This window comes from Rhamphochromis sp. 'chilingali' (genome assembly GCF_963969265.1).
Source record: "Rhamphochromis sp. 'chilingali' genome assembly, chromosome: 10".
NCBI lineage: Eukaryota > Metazoa > Chordata > Actinopteri > Cichliformes > Cichlidae > Rhamphochromis > Rhamphochromis sp. 'chilingali'.
Window position 1 is genome coordinate 20,611,052 of NC_137937.1, and position 13,096 is coordinate 20,624,147.

Genomic DNA, 13,096 nt, shown 5'->3' on the forward strand with positions numbered 1-13,096 from the left:
CAGATTGCTGCCAAACTTAGATGAGGTGGTTTGTAAATGTTACTCGTCCCACTCTGGCGCATAGAGGGAGAGGTCTTCTGCTGCTCTGGGCCCCTGCTCCTGGGCGTCCAGCAGCACCTCACCCACAACACAGCCTTGGTCCCAGCCCATGTGTCTCTGTGAAGGTCTGCTCTGTAATCATAGCCCACTGGGCTCCAGTGGTGTTGAAAGATGTTAACCCTCAGACTGCCAGATCCTACCACACTTGATTTAAAACAAAACTTGGGATGTTGTCCCAAAGGGCCTTACATGTAGCACAGATTAGAGAGTAGTCTGCTTTAAGGTCATTCTTGCTAGGGGAAATGAAGCTTTTGTCTTAAGGACACTTGACTTAAAGCTGTCAGATTATGACAAAAAAAAGAGAAAGAAAATTAATAACCAGCAATTTTGGTCAGTGTAGATCAAGATGAACATTTTAACTTGAGCAGTAAATAATGGATTCATCAAACTTTAATAATGAAGAAACTTGTCTCTTTAAGTAAATTGATTGATCTTAAGGTAAAAGTTGAATTTAAATAAACTAAACCTGCCACAATCTGTTAGGGAGTGGATTTAACTAGACTCTCACTCCTTGTGAATCCATCTTTCTATGATCTGCCCTATTCATCGGTGCAGTCATTAAGTTCAGTGTGTGCAAATCCAGCTTAAAATTCCTAGAAGTTTCTTTGACCCACGGATTTCAAGGCCTACTACTAAGGGACCCACCTTAGGTTTACCTCATTTTAAAAGTGACTGTAGCTGTATTTTCATAAAGATGGTTAAAAGCCCATTAAGTCTCACTTTTGTTTCTCGTATCTCTCACAGAAATCTGAAGCCAAGCTGGAGGAGATCTTGAAAGAAATCAAGTCCCTCAAGGACATGATCAGCAGTCAAGAAAAGCGACTCGTCCAACTTGAAGAGCAGATGTCCAAACTTGCCATTTAAGGACCCTTTTGCCCAACCCGCTACAATTCAGGACGCTCCACTGGCTGGGGGTGGGGGTGGGCGGGAACACTCACTGCCTATCTCAATGACAGTGTTTCGTCTGCCTAGCAAAGATCCCTAGCAACATTCCAGATGAACTTTTTCTTAGCCAGCTCCCAACCCTCAGTTTAAAACAGGTGGAATAAGAAGAACATGTGGCAGATTTAGTAGAAAATACTTTCTTTTTGGTGGCAAAGGACTTTTCCTTTTATTCTGTGGCAGTCTTTTTTTTTTTTTTTTTAAATTGTGTCTACTTGTATAAAAAGATCTTACATAATTCTTTGCATTTTAGAATAATGATCAAGAAAACCATGTCAACAGCCCCCCACCCCCAATTTATCATTGTATAGCATCATGTTTTATAAGTAGGCCTCAGTGTTTGGTGTTTGCCCTTCTCCAAAATTAAGACATTGCCAAATCTGGACTTTTGTTTACACTTCCTTAGCAGTATTTTTTTAAAGTACAGAAACAAAATCAGTGATGCACTATGAAATTAAAATAATTTAATTGGATGGTTCTGAAAGAGAGACTGACAGATTAAATTTGTAGTTAAAATACATTGCAGGTTGCCACAGCGGACACCAAACACTCAGACACAACCTTAAGTGACTAATTCTTGCTGTCTCTGTTGAAGCTGCAGAAATCCACACTTCGCCTCTGCTGTTTCCTTTCATTCCTGTCGCTTTTCCATCATTCCGACTGTGGACGTAATAGTCCAAGTAAACATGCATTCCTTTCTACCTTGCTTTACCAACATGCACTCTGCACTTATTCAAGAAAGTGACACATTCCACAATTCCTATTGGCTGTTCTTGGTATGAGGGGGGGGGGAAACACACTCACTGCGGTGACTCGGTCGCACTGCTTAGTTGTTGGGATTCTTTATGTGGTGCTCATGGAAAGACGAGCTTTTGCATTTTCATTCTTTCTGCGAGGAAAAACTCCAACCCGATTGTTTGGTTATCCATGTGCTTGCTCAGCACATCACTGTAGTCAAGTGCAGTGGGCTCATTTTTTTTGTCACTGCTCTTTTGTTTGCTTTGCCATCTGATGTCTGCGTTTTCTGTACAAGCACAAAAGAAAGTTTTCTAAAATGACATCAAATAATCCCGCAGCTACTTGACTGCTTTTAAACATGTGATGTTAAAGCTGGCTAGACCTCAAAGGCCTAATCTGGGTCCTCATGTCTCTGGCCTTTTAGGTACCAGCCACTGTAGACTTTCCACTACAGAGTTTTCCTTTTAATTTAGAAGAAGTAAGTAGTTGGGTTATTGCTTCAATGTTCAATTAAATCCTGTTTCTTGTTCCAGCTGTTTCTACATCCCTCTTAGCACTTCCACATCTTGGCTATTTCTCAGATGCTCCAATTTAGTGCAGTCAAATTTGAAAATGGATCATATTTTTCAACCTGAGTTGTTGTTGTTTTTTTTGTTGTTGTTTTTTTTAAAGATTGTTTCCCTGTGGGAAGCTGAGACGGGTAATGGTTCAATCTGTTGTTTGCCTTTAATAAATGTTACCACTGTAAAGACCTGAAAGTGCCATAGAGGTGACCCTGGAAGTGTTTTATTATTTTTGGTTTCTTTGTAGGTCGACTGTTCTGTGAGTAGTTTTGTGGAATAAATGGAGGCGAGGTGCCTGGAGTTTAAACCCACTTTGAGGTGCTATACTCAGTACAAAATTCAAAGGACTCAGTTTCTTACGTATTGTGTGACATCATGAAGTCCTGCCAGTCCATAATAAAGTTCACCAGGCAGCATTACTTTGTCAGGGTTTGTCAAACACATTGTGCCCCTGACGCTGTGACACTTTCCTCTGGGGTACAAGCTTAAAATGTAAAATGATGTAAAACCAGGAATCTGTTAGCTGAGTCGTCAATAATCTGAGAATATTAGTGACAGGAAATGTAGAGTGTGACGCATGTTTGGCTGACACTGGTCATACTGCCATATCTTTTATATGAGACTGCCACTCTCTGGGTTAGCACTGTTGGCACAAGAGCGGAGTTTTGAGGAGTAGTAGCTTATAGAGATCCAAAGGGACACTGTAGGTGGAAAAATAAAAAATGTGTTGAAAGATAGATGTATGTTTGTAATTGAGGTCTAGAAAATGAGTGAGAACTGTGTAAATAACGTGACCATATCTATTTTTTTCCTCCCCATTTCTTTTGTTTTGTGGATGTGCTGAAGAGGGTATTTGTGTGGGAGGTGGATTTTTAAACATTCCCCCTGTTTGTTCCTTGCACCTTGCCATCATGAGAAAAGCAGAACCTCCGTTACGTCGGAGGTTATCAAGAAAGAAAATCTGATGAAAAATGAACCAGGATGAAAGCCTCGTGTGGAGGTCTGCTCAGCATTTTTGTTCATTATTCTTGCTTCAAATATCAAACCATTGATTATAAGAAAAATTAATAAAGAATTTTTAAAATGAGTTCACTGTTCAGTTGTTAATTAACAAATACACCAATTAATGATCAATATGACACTCACTGGACACTTTATTAGGTACTACTGTATGACACACACACAGAGTCAACATGCATTCCCAAAAGTCTTGAGTTATTTCTCATTTCTTTGTGTGGCTTGAAAATAGTAGCAGTGGGGTTTTTTTTGGGTTTTTTTTTTTTTTTTATCATTTGAATAAAGTAAAAGTCAATTCTGAGTTCATACAGTTCTAACAAGCTTGAAACTCAATACTTGGTATGAGCCATCCTTAAGATGGACCAACTGAAGGGAAAAATCTTCTCTCATGTCTTGTCAGGTCTTTGCTAGATTTTTTTTTTCTTCTGTTTCTTAATCACATAGATGTGTGCAGGTTTTGGCCAACAGTTCTCTGGGAATCCCCTTGTTGGTGCAAACATGCTAGTTTGTGCCTGTCACACTTTAATCTTTACCATTTTCTACAGATTCAACTTAACAAATAGTTACTACCAGCCTCTTATAACACCTACTTTATTCCAAAGTGGCTAAATATAGAACTTGGTTCTTTGTTTGTTATGTGCAGACACAACACTGGTGCCTTTTTTTAATGCATGGATGATTCATGGGTCAGGGTTAAGTGGCTTAAAAAAAGAAAAACATTCCTGTGAAAATGGACGGGTACAAGAACTGGACTGAAAATGAATGAAAAAGCAGCCAATGTCCAAAGAAAACTGAAAGATTTCCAGAAAATGGCCTTCAGAAAGTATTTTTTCAGACCACTATAAGAAAGGTTTGGCTCCCTGGAAAGAAAAAAAAACTATAATTGACACTTTTACGCAGTACTGTGTAACAAGACGAGAAACACGAGCACCCTTAAATAAATGCCCTGCAAGTTAAACAGTTATCCAGTGCTCCTAAAAGTCCATTTAGTTCATATATTTGCTCTGTACATGTGTTTCAGGATGAAAAGAGTGCTTTCTCCCTGTACTGGTCTTGTATGCCCTGCAGAGACAGGCTGTAATCAGCAGGAACGTAATTAGAGAGTATTCAGTGCAGGCCAAAAAAAAGTTGTGGAACTCGCCCCACCAAGAATAGAAAACCCTTTTCCGAAGAACTTGGGACTAACATGCACCAACTGCAACATATTTGTTTTAAAGATAAACACTGAGGCTAAGGTTGTATCTGTCAGTCAGACTGTGAATGGACGAGCACATACTGTGGCAAATTAGCCTTTCGTTGCAAATAAAGACTGTTTCTATTTGTAGAGCATCCCGCGTATCTTTTGTCCTGTTAGTGTGAAGTATCACCATGCTCAGATCAAATGTTTCTCAAAAAAACATATGTATGATAAAAAAATCTGGTCCCACATGGCCGGCTACATGAACTTACCAAGAGTTAGGCTGTTGGAGGATAGAAAGTTCAGAAAGAAAAAGAGGGAGGAGAACCTGAAGATGGAGGGCTGGACATGAGTTTGAGGTGAGGATACTTTTAAGAGCTCAGTAAAACAACAAGTCGGCACAAGTCAGCAGGGAGGGCGAATCCTCGGAAACGGTCTTCCACTCTTACTTTCTCGTCTGTCCGTCTTGTCTTGTCTCCCCCTTTTCCTCCCTCTTTCTGCAGTCTTACTCACTGCTTTGTGCTGCACAGAAGAGAAGCCGAGGCTAGCACATCCTGTAAGTATACATTTTACATTTGTAGTGAAATTAAGTTCAAGGTTAAAGAGAAGCCAAATATTTTCAGGATGTTTGACCTTTCATACGTTGTACTTTTATACATTCGTTTCACGAGTGGCAAATAGTGATGAAGAAATAAATGAAGTCTGAATGTTTGTGCAAAAGTACATTCGGTTCAACTATTTTATGTCAGAGATTCAAATGTTGCAAACTTTTCCCATAATCCAACTGTAAATCATGTGATGCATCACTACAGATTCAACTATGCTGATAATCTTGTGCTATAATTTACTCACTGCAAGGGAAAACCGCTCAACATGCAACTGTAATAGTCGTAATATTGCAGCAAAAGTTAAAGGGATCGTTGGTACAGTTCTTAAATACTTCTGTAGTTTTGAATGCACGACTTATTTAAGGATTATTTACTTCTGAATACTTCCTTAAAAAAACGATCTAAATGTCTAACCTTGAATCTGCACCGTGTACCAGGTAGCCACAATTGTATGTCAAGAAATATTTGAGATGGTCTAACATTTGTTTAGTAAGTTGCTGCACACTGGGTCATCAGGCTGAATGTGAGATAGGTATATGTGTAAAATATGGCTCTGCACGTTCAAAGTTTTTCATGTAATTAAGTTTATAAAAGCTTTAAAGTGTCACAAATTAGAAGGCTTTGAGCTGAAGGTAAGGGCGACCCTCTAGTGAAATACAGGAAATGTAATTTTAGCTGTAATTATGGGGACTTAAGGGGCAGGGCCATCCTAGAGCTGTACATTCAAGGATGGAGACCCAGCCCGCCATCTGGTGCAGCACAGTACATGCTGTATGTTTGACCACACTGGGAAGGGGAGCTTGTCTTTACAGCTTAGCACTGTGTAATTACAGACTGGGTTAAAGAGTTAAACAGGTTTGCAGAGCTAACAGACTCACTGGTTTCAGTTAAATCTTCTCAGTGAGAGGAAGCCAAAAAGAAAAGGATGGAGAAATGTAACACTGAGCAAGCTAGGAGGTTTCACTCAGTCATGGTGTAAATGCAGCTTTTCCTGGAAGCAGAAATATCCTCAGTGAGACTGTGCTGCTGTGGGCTGGTGAACAGCAGCTGCTGCCCAGCGTAAATATAGAGGCGAGAGCCGCAGGTCTCCCACGCCTCTGTGCTCGCTTTAGAATACAGTTTCCTCCTGGCTTTGGTGTGGTGGATGGGTGGCCTCCCTCTGCTTTACAAATTATAAGGCCTCCAGCTCCAAACTCACTGTCTCCACCCCGAGTAAGTAATGGCTACTCTGCTGTCTGCTAAAATAGATCTGGTGCAGGAGAGAGAGAGGCAGCAAATGAAAAACCCGGGTCAAGATGGATACCAGTCACACTTGAGATGTGATACGGTAAATATTTAGGGTGAGTGAGGAGCTTAAGATAAAGAGTAGCAACAGTTAGTGAGGCTTTTGTCCTACCAGCACCTGAAAACCAGGAGTCACTGCAACAGGCTGCTGGTCTTAAGGGAAACAGTCAGACCACATTAAAACTAAAGCTATTACATTTTATGTCTTCCTAATGTGTGAGGATGAAACCAACAAGATTTAGAGCTGTTTTAGAGGAGCTGTTGGGCACATTGTCATCCATCAGAATGAAGCCAAGCTTTAAAAATAAAATAGCCAACAGAGCACTACACGTGTGCACAACACTTGCCAACAGAGACAGTACAACCAGAAACGTGCACGTCATAAATCTTACCCAAGACAGGACCACATGCCTTCTGATCAGATATTAAAGTTGAGAAAGGCAGTCCCAAATCTTTTCACCTAACAATCAATGTTATTCTTTCAGTGACTTCGAGTCTATGTGCTGCCTGAAATTAAAAGCATCCTCTTGTTGTTTCTGCAGGACTCAAAGAGAAGATGAAGTCTCACTTGGTGTTTCAGGTCTCCTGTGTGACCCTGCTCTCGCTGTGCTGCTCTGTGTGTCACGCCACACCTCTGTTCTACAACATATCCATGGACGGCAGCGGAGATGAAGCCGAGCTGGAGCTCCTTTTCCCGGTGTCTTTCTCCACCCGCGCGCCTGTTCACGTTACCGCCGCTACCGGGGGTCCCACTCTCACCAACACCATAACCACCACCATGATCCGTCTGAAGGACTACGTCCTGACCCGAGTAGTGGACTTCCTGCAGGAGAACATGCTCATCATCATCGTGGTGACCTCTCTTCTCATCGTCATGGTCTTCATCATCTGCTGTGCCTCTGCAATGAGTCACAAGCGCAAGCTGGAGGCATATAAGCCCCTACCTCATCCACCCAGGAAGTATACGGCCGATAAAGCCGGAGGACGCAAGGATTCAAGTGACCTGCAGGAGAAACCGTACGCCGTCGATCACGTCAAGAGGGTCCAGACTCAGAGCATGTCCTCCCCGAAGAACCTGCGGATGCCCTCCAAGGCGCTGGTGGGAGAGAGAGGGAGAGATGTCCGGTCATCACCTCGACAGGAGGTCAGAAAGGTCAGAGATACAGAGGCAGTGGAAAAGCGGAGAGAGGAACCAAAACACAAAGAGAAGGTGAAGCACAGGGAGGAGGTTCAGCAGAGCTCCAGTCCCAGCACCAGCTCCAGCTCTAGCTCCAGTCAGCCAGTCTGCACCTGCCATCTGAAAAAAGGCCACCACTAGGTCACAGTGGTGGGCTTTTTCTCGCTTTTTAAACAAGATCAGAAACGGGCAAAGGCAAAATGGGTCCTCAAAATGTGTTTTCATTAGAATAGCCTTACAGAGGGAAATAGGTCTATATTTAAGTGAAGTCATGCCTCATGAAGAAAAATTACCCATCATTAAAGTCTAAGATCTAGATTTAAATATACAGTGAAGAGGATTATTACCCAAATCACTGGTTACTGAAAAGATTACAAATGGTACAGCTCAAATTGTTTGATTGATAAGCAGGCACGAGGAAAGATAGCAGCATACCGAGACCCTTTTAACAGCCACTTTGTTTTCATGTGCCGAAAACAACTTTAACTTGGCACGGCAAGCACAGGATTTTTCTTTTTCCTGTAATTACTGAAAAAAACATAACACCACTGTGCTACTGAGGCAGTAAAACTTTATATAATAAGTATTATTTTCCTGTGAATAACACTTTCAAAGGGAACTAAAATAAAGTATTATTCCACATACCTGTCCAAAGGAATCTCCTCATTATGTCCTGCTGGAGTGAAAACATCTGGATCTGTCATTTAGAGCAACACGTTCGGTGCTGTAAATAAGTCAAAGTGAAATGTCAGTAAACTTGACGTGATAAGTAGCAAAACTTTCTCTTTATATTTACAGTTATATTTACTTCATTTTGTTTGCATCGGGTTGTTAAGTTTCACATGATATCATATTTTATTTTAAAAACCTTTTAACTGTGTTATTTTTAGGTATCTGAACAAAGGCTGTATAAATTACCACAAATCTACTATGTGTACTGCATGTCATGGTAAAAAGAGATCACAGTGTGTTTCAGTTCTAAGGTTTCACGTATCAGGACATATTAAAGAATGATCAGGTCTTAAATTGAAAAACTGCAGACCAAAATGCAGAAGCAGAGTGTGAAACATTAAGTACGCTCCTTTTGCGGCGATAATCTGAAGTCATTGTTTTCTGAATGACTTTACGAGACTTTACGTTGTGGAGGAAGTTTGGTCCATTCTTCTTTGCTGCAGTGGTTCAGTTCATTGAGGTTTGCGGGTATTTGGCCTGCAGCATTACAATCGAGCTGAGGTCTGAAATTTGGCTGAACCATTGCAACAATCATTCTGTTGTAGATTCGATGTTGTGTTTGGGATCATTGTCCTGATGTATAACCAAATTTAGGCCAAGCGTAAGCTGTCAGACAGATGGTCTCACATTAGACTCAACAATACTTTGGTATGCAGAGGAGTTCATGGTGGACACAGTGGCTGCAACCAACGTGCTTGACAGCTGTTATGAAGTGTTTGTGCTGATATGCTGTGTTCAGTTTTCCCTAAACATGGCGCCGTGCACAGTGACCACACATGTCTGCTTTGGTCTTGTGGTTTAATCAGATGTAACTTAAACCTAAGCATCTCTACTGGCAACCCTTCCAAATAAGCCACATTTGTTAAGTCTTTTCTTTGATAATTGTTTTGTCATGAACTTTAACATTTAACATGCTAACTGAGGCCTGCACAGTCTGAGCTGTAGATCTTAGGGGCGTGGACCTTGTGGTGAATTTGCTGGGACATTTTCCACTTGTGAATTATATTTCTCACTGTAGAGTGATGGAGTTCAGTTTGTTTGGAAATGACCTTATGACCTTTCCCACACTGATGACTGTTGCTGATGTCTTTCATCCTCAGCATTGTGTCAACACACCTGAATACCACAGACCTACAAACCTCTGATTTTATAAAGGTGCTCACACCTGCCAATGATTAGTTAATCAATGATTAGTTAATCAAATGCATTTGATCAGCAGTACCTGGCTGTTAGTTACCCCCTTACTTCATAATGGAAGGGTGGACTTAGTTTCCACACACTGCTTCTGCGTTTCAGCTTAGTCTTTGTTAAATCAGTGACATGTTGTAATATGTCACAGGATGCTGTTCTGAACTGTCTTGAACTGAAAGAGGGTCACTTTCTTTGTACGATGACTGTACATATTTATTCGGCTAATACCTTTGACCTGCTCTCAATGGGCAAATGTATAAAAAAGTAGGCAGTAGAAAACAAATGTTTAAGTTTTCCTTTTAAATAGTTAGTGCATTTATGTATACGATAAATTATGCTTTTTTATTTTAAGTGTAAACGTTTGAAATGTGAGTAGAAGGACAGACAGTTGGCATGTTTAGCTTACGTGTATAGGCTTGACAGATGCATATTTGTCTCTCTTGTCTGATTTTCTTTGATTAAATTACTCTGTCTCAAGTTAATGACCTTGAGCATCTAATCTAAGCCTGAATTATGTGCCGATGCTTTTGTCATGCTGACATACTGTTTTCCGCCTAACCTCAGCCACAGTTGCTTTCTTTTTTGACACTTGAATTGTTTACAAAAAGACCGTTTTGTTTTGCTTATATTTAATAAAGCTATCAAAAAAGATGTCTCTGAGTGCCGTAAATGTAGCAGCGTACATGGCTGAAGCTACGCCAAATGAAGCACAGATACAACCCTGTGGAAACCTACAATTAGAAAAGGCGAGGAAGGTCTCGGAAAAACAAGAGGACAATCTCAACGTGCACATTATGTTCCACTTGGGAATCTGTAATTTTGACCTGCGTCCACACAGAAATCACTGGTAACTATTTTAAGGTAATTACCGAAATGCCAGATCTGTGATATCTGCTCTGTGCTGATATAGGCTGTCTGAACTGCAAAAGAAAAAAAAAACACTGCCAGAGCTTTCTGATTGGCCGGGATGAAGCCGCTGGCACCATCACCTCGCAGGACTGCAGAAGAAGGTACTCGAGCCTGGAGATGACGAGAGCCCCCTTTGTCCTTTGCTGGCAACTGTACAGAATTGTTTAATATTTCAATAGCAGTAATCCAGATACATACGGACCCTTTGGCACAAAACAGGAGCTCATGTATTGTTTATACAAATCCTGGGGACCCTGATTTGTTCCCATTAGAATTATGATAAAAAGTTGAATCCCTTTTGTTCCATATTTTGAGCAAGTAATGAAATATTGATGCTGTATGAACAGTGCAACTCTTTCAGTTGTGTATTTTAATATATCTTATTTCCAGTGTGACATGGATAAATCATGATGCCATCTGAAATCTGTTTTAAAAATGTAGAAAATTCATAAGAATGTTTTTTTAATCCTCAAACATAAAACTTCTTTCAGGTCTTAAGTAGGTCAAACTGCCAAAGATCAAACAGGACATGATAGCGCACCAGCTGAAAAGCAAGTGTAACCATGTGGTGGCTGAAACGTGAGCCCAGACAGAGCCTTACACCGGGCTCAGATTCCCTGCTCTTTTATCAATGAGGTGCTAAATAATTCGAGAAAATGCTAGCCCCTTACTTTCACTCTTCCTTCCAGAAAGATGCAAACCTTGTAGCACATCTTCACTAAAGTCACTAATAACCTCCACCTTAGCTGGGCTCCAACAGGAGAATATTTAGGACATCCTTTTTTTCATACCATTTTTTTTTCTGAATGTCTTTTGTATTTTCAGCTTGTTCATCATAAAACAGCTGACAAACAAAAGGACTTCTTGGTCAGTTCGGATGGAGAAGATGATCAAGAACAGGTAATAGAGCTCCTTAAGGCTGTCATTAAACTTTGATGAGCATCTGCCTGGAATTATCAGCAACGTCGGTTATCTTTAGAGGGACAGTCGATCACGTAGGGTGCATGGGAAAGCACCCCTGCCTGTCTCTTTGGAGGAGCAGATAATACACAGAAAGAAGAATGGTAAGTGAGGCAGCTTTCACTCTTTGGCATCACTTTATAACAAGTCACACCTTATCATGGGGTTTTAAGACGTAAGAAGTGGCTTTATAAATAGTTTTGGCAATTCCATGAATGGGTTTTACACTCTGCAGCTCTTTTCCATAAGGTCATTATATGTACCAGAGTGTGCTGGTGGAGTACTGGTATTAATAAATGGTTCATTAACCTTTAATAAAGCTGCTTTTGGCTGTTTCCTTATCCACACGGGATTACCACAGCAGGTGGCTCCACGTGTTTGTTTTGGCAGAGTTTCTATGTCAGATGCACTTCCTGATGCAGCCCCAGTGGAATTTGTCTGTCCTTCCTGGATCAAACCAGGGATCTTTCAGCTGCTTATTAACCGTTAATTAAGCCATATTATAACATTATACCCCTTCCTTTATAGAACTTTTAGAAGAACCATATCCTCTAAATTCATCTAACTTCTCATCTTTCCTGCATTATTCTTGCAGTGAGTCATGCTTTGGTGCAGATGTGGTGTCCTGCTGGCTCTCTGCATCTGTCCTCTAGCCTGCCTTGCAGTGTCTCCCTGTCCTACTGGGTGCTGCTGTCCAGGATTTCTGGTTCTGTGTGAGTCACTAGGCCTGAGGTCACTCCCTCGCTTGGTTCCTCTCAGTACCTCGGCTCTATCTGTGGCCAGAAACCAGCTCTGTAATGTGGACCACCAGCTCTGGCCCTTCTCTGGCCTCCAGGAGCTCAGCCTCAGTCACAATCTGCTAGCCCGCTTCCCTCGTGGCCTGCCTCCCAGCCTGGAGTCCCTGCAGCTGCAAGAAAACCGCATTACTTACATCACCTCAGGTGTCCTGAGGCAGCTGGGAAACCTCACTCACCTGGACTTAGAGGACAACCGTATTCGTGCCATCCAGCCCGGGGCACTTCAGGGTCTCCATAAGCTGCAGGTCCTGATGCTGAAGGGGAACAGGCTTACCAGTCTCCCCATGAGTCTTCCACCATCACTGACCCACTTAGATCTTTCAGAAAACTGCATCTCTGCCTTGGACCTGCCCTCACTGTCTGCCCTGGTCAACCTGCAGGTCCTGAAGATCAACAGCAACTGCCTGCGGTCAGTCCCAGAGAGCGCCTTTGACAGCCTGCCACGTCTCAGATCTGTGGACCTCACCAACAACCTGTGGGTGTGCGAGTGTGACATTCTGTATCTGTACCGCTGGCTGCTGAGCGGTAGGCTTAAGATGGCCACAGACATTGTGTGCACAGAGCCTGATCATCTCGCCCACCGTCTGCTTCTGAATCTCTCTGTCGTGGCCATCTGTCCTCGTGTCCTGAAGCCAAATGACAGGACACACGAACGTGACCTCAGCTCTGCACAGGCGAGGATGCTAACAGCGCAGCCAGCAGAGAAAATATCAAAACTAACCACTAATGGACTGCTTTCTGAAGCTCTAAACAGTAATCAAGACTCTTCCAAGACGCGTGTCTTGCACTACTCTTTAGAGACTCTTACCTATGAGGAGTGTTTATCCCTAAATAACAGTCAGTCAGTCAGCCCCTTCCATTTAAAGACTACTACTTCTCTCCCTGAGGAGGAACAGAGGTGC

At 41.8% G+C, this 13,096-nt stretch overlaps 2 protein-coding genes across 4 annotated transcripts in view; both read left to right on the top strand.

The window, feature by feature from the left end:
- Positions 1-3,429, top strand: part of LOC308403615 (coronin-1C-A) — a 36,306-nt gene extending 32,877 nt beyond the window's left edge. For both annotated transcript variants that reach the window (XM_080893194.1, XM_080893195.1), the window contains exon 11: positions 844-3,429. In XM_080893194.1, the coding sequence (XP_080749320.1) occupies positions 844-963 (120 nt within the window). In that variant the 3' untranslated portion in view covers positions 964-3,429. The remainder of the gene's footprint in view (positions 1-843) is intronic.
- Positions 3,430-4,940: 1,511 nt separating this feature from the next.
- On the top strand, positions 4,941-8,259 carry tmem119a (transmembrane protein 119a). 2 transcript variants are annotated; one of them, XM_080894332.1, is made up of 2 exons: positions 4,941-5,092; positions 6,971-8,259. In XM_080894332.1, exon 2 carries the CDS (start codon positions 6,985-6,987, stop codon positions 7,744-7,746), a length of 762 nt encoding a protein of 253 aa, XP_080750458.1. In that variant the 5' UTR covers positions 4,941-5,092; positions 6,971-6,984; the 3' UTR covers positions 7,747-8,259. The 2 variants fall into 2 exon arrangements, with proteins under 2 accessions (XP_080750458.1, XP_080750459.1); XM_080894333.1 differs by lacking the exon at positions 4,941-5,092 and adding an exon at positions 6,383-6,484.
- Positions 8,260-13,096: the final 4,837 nt, after the last annotated feature.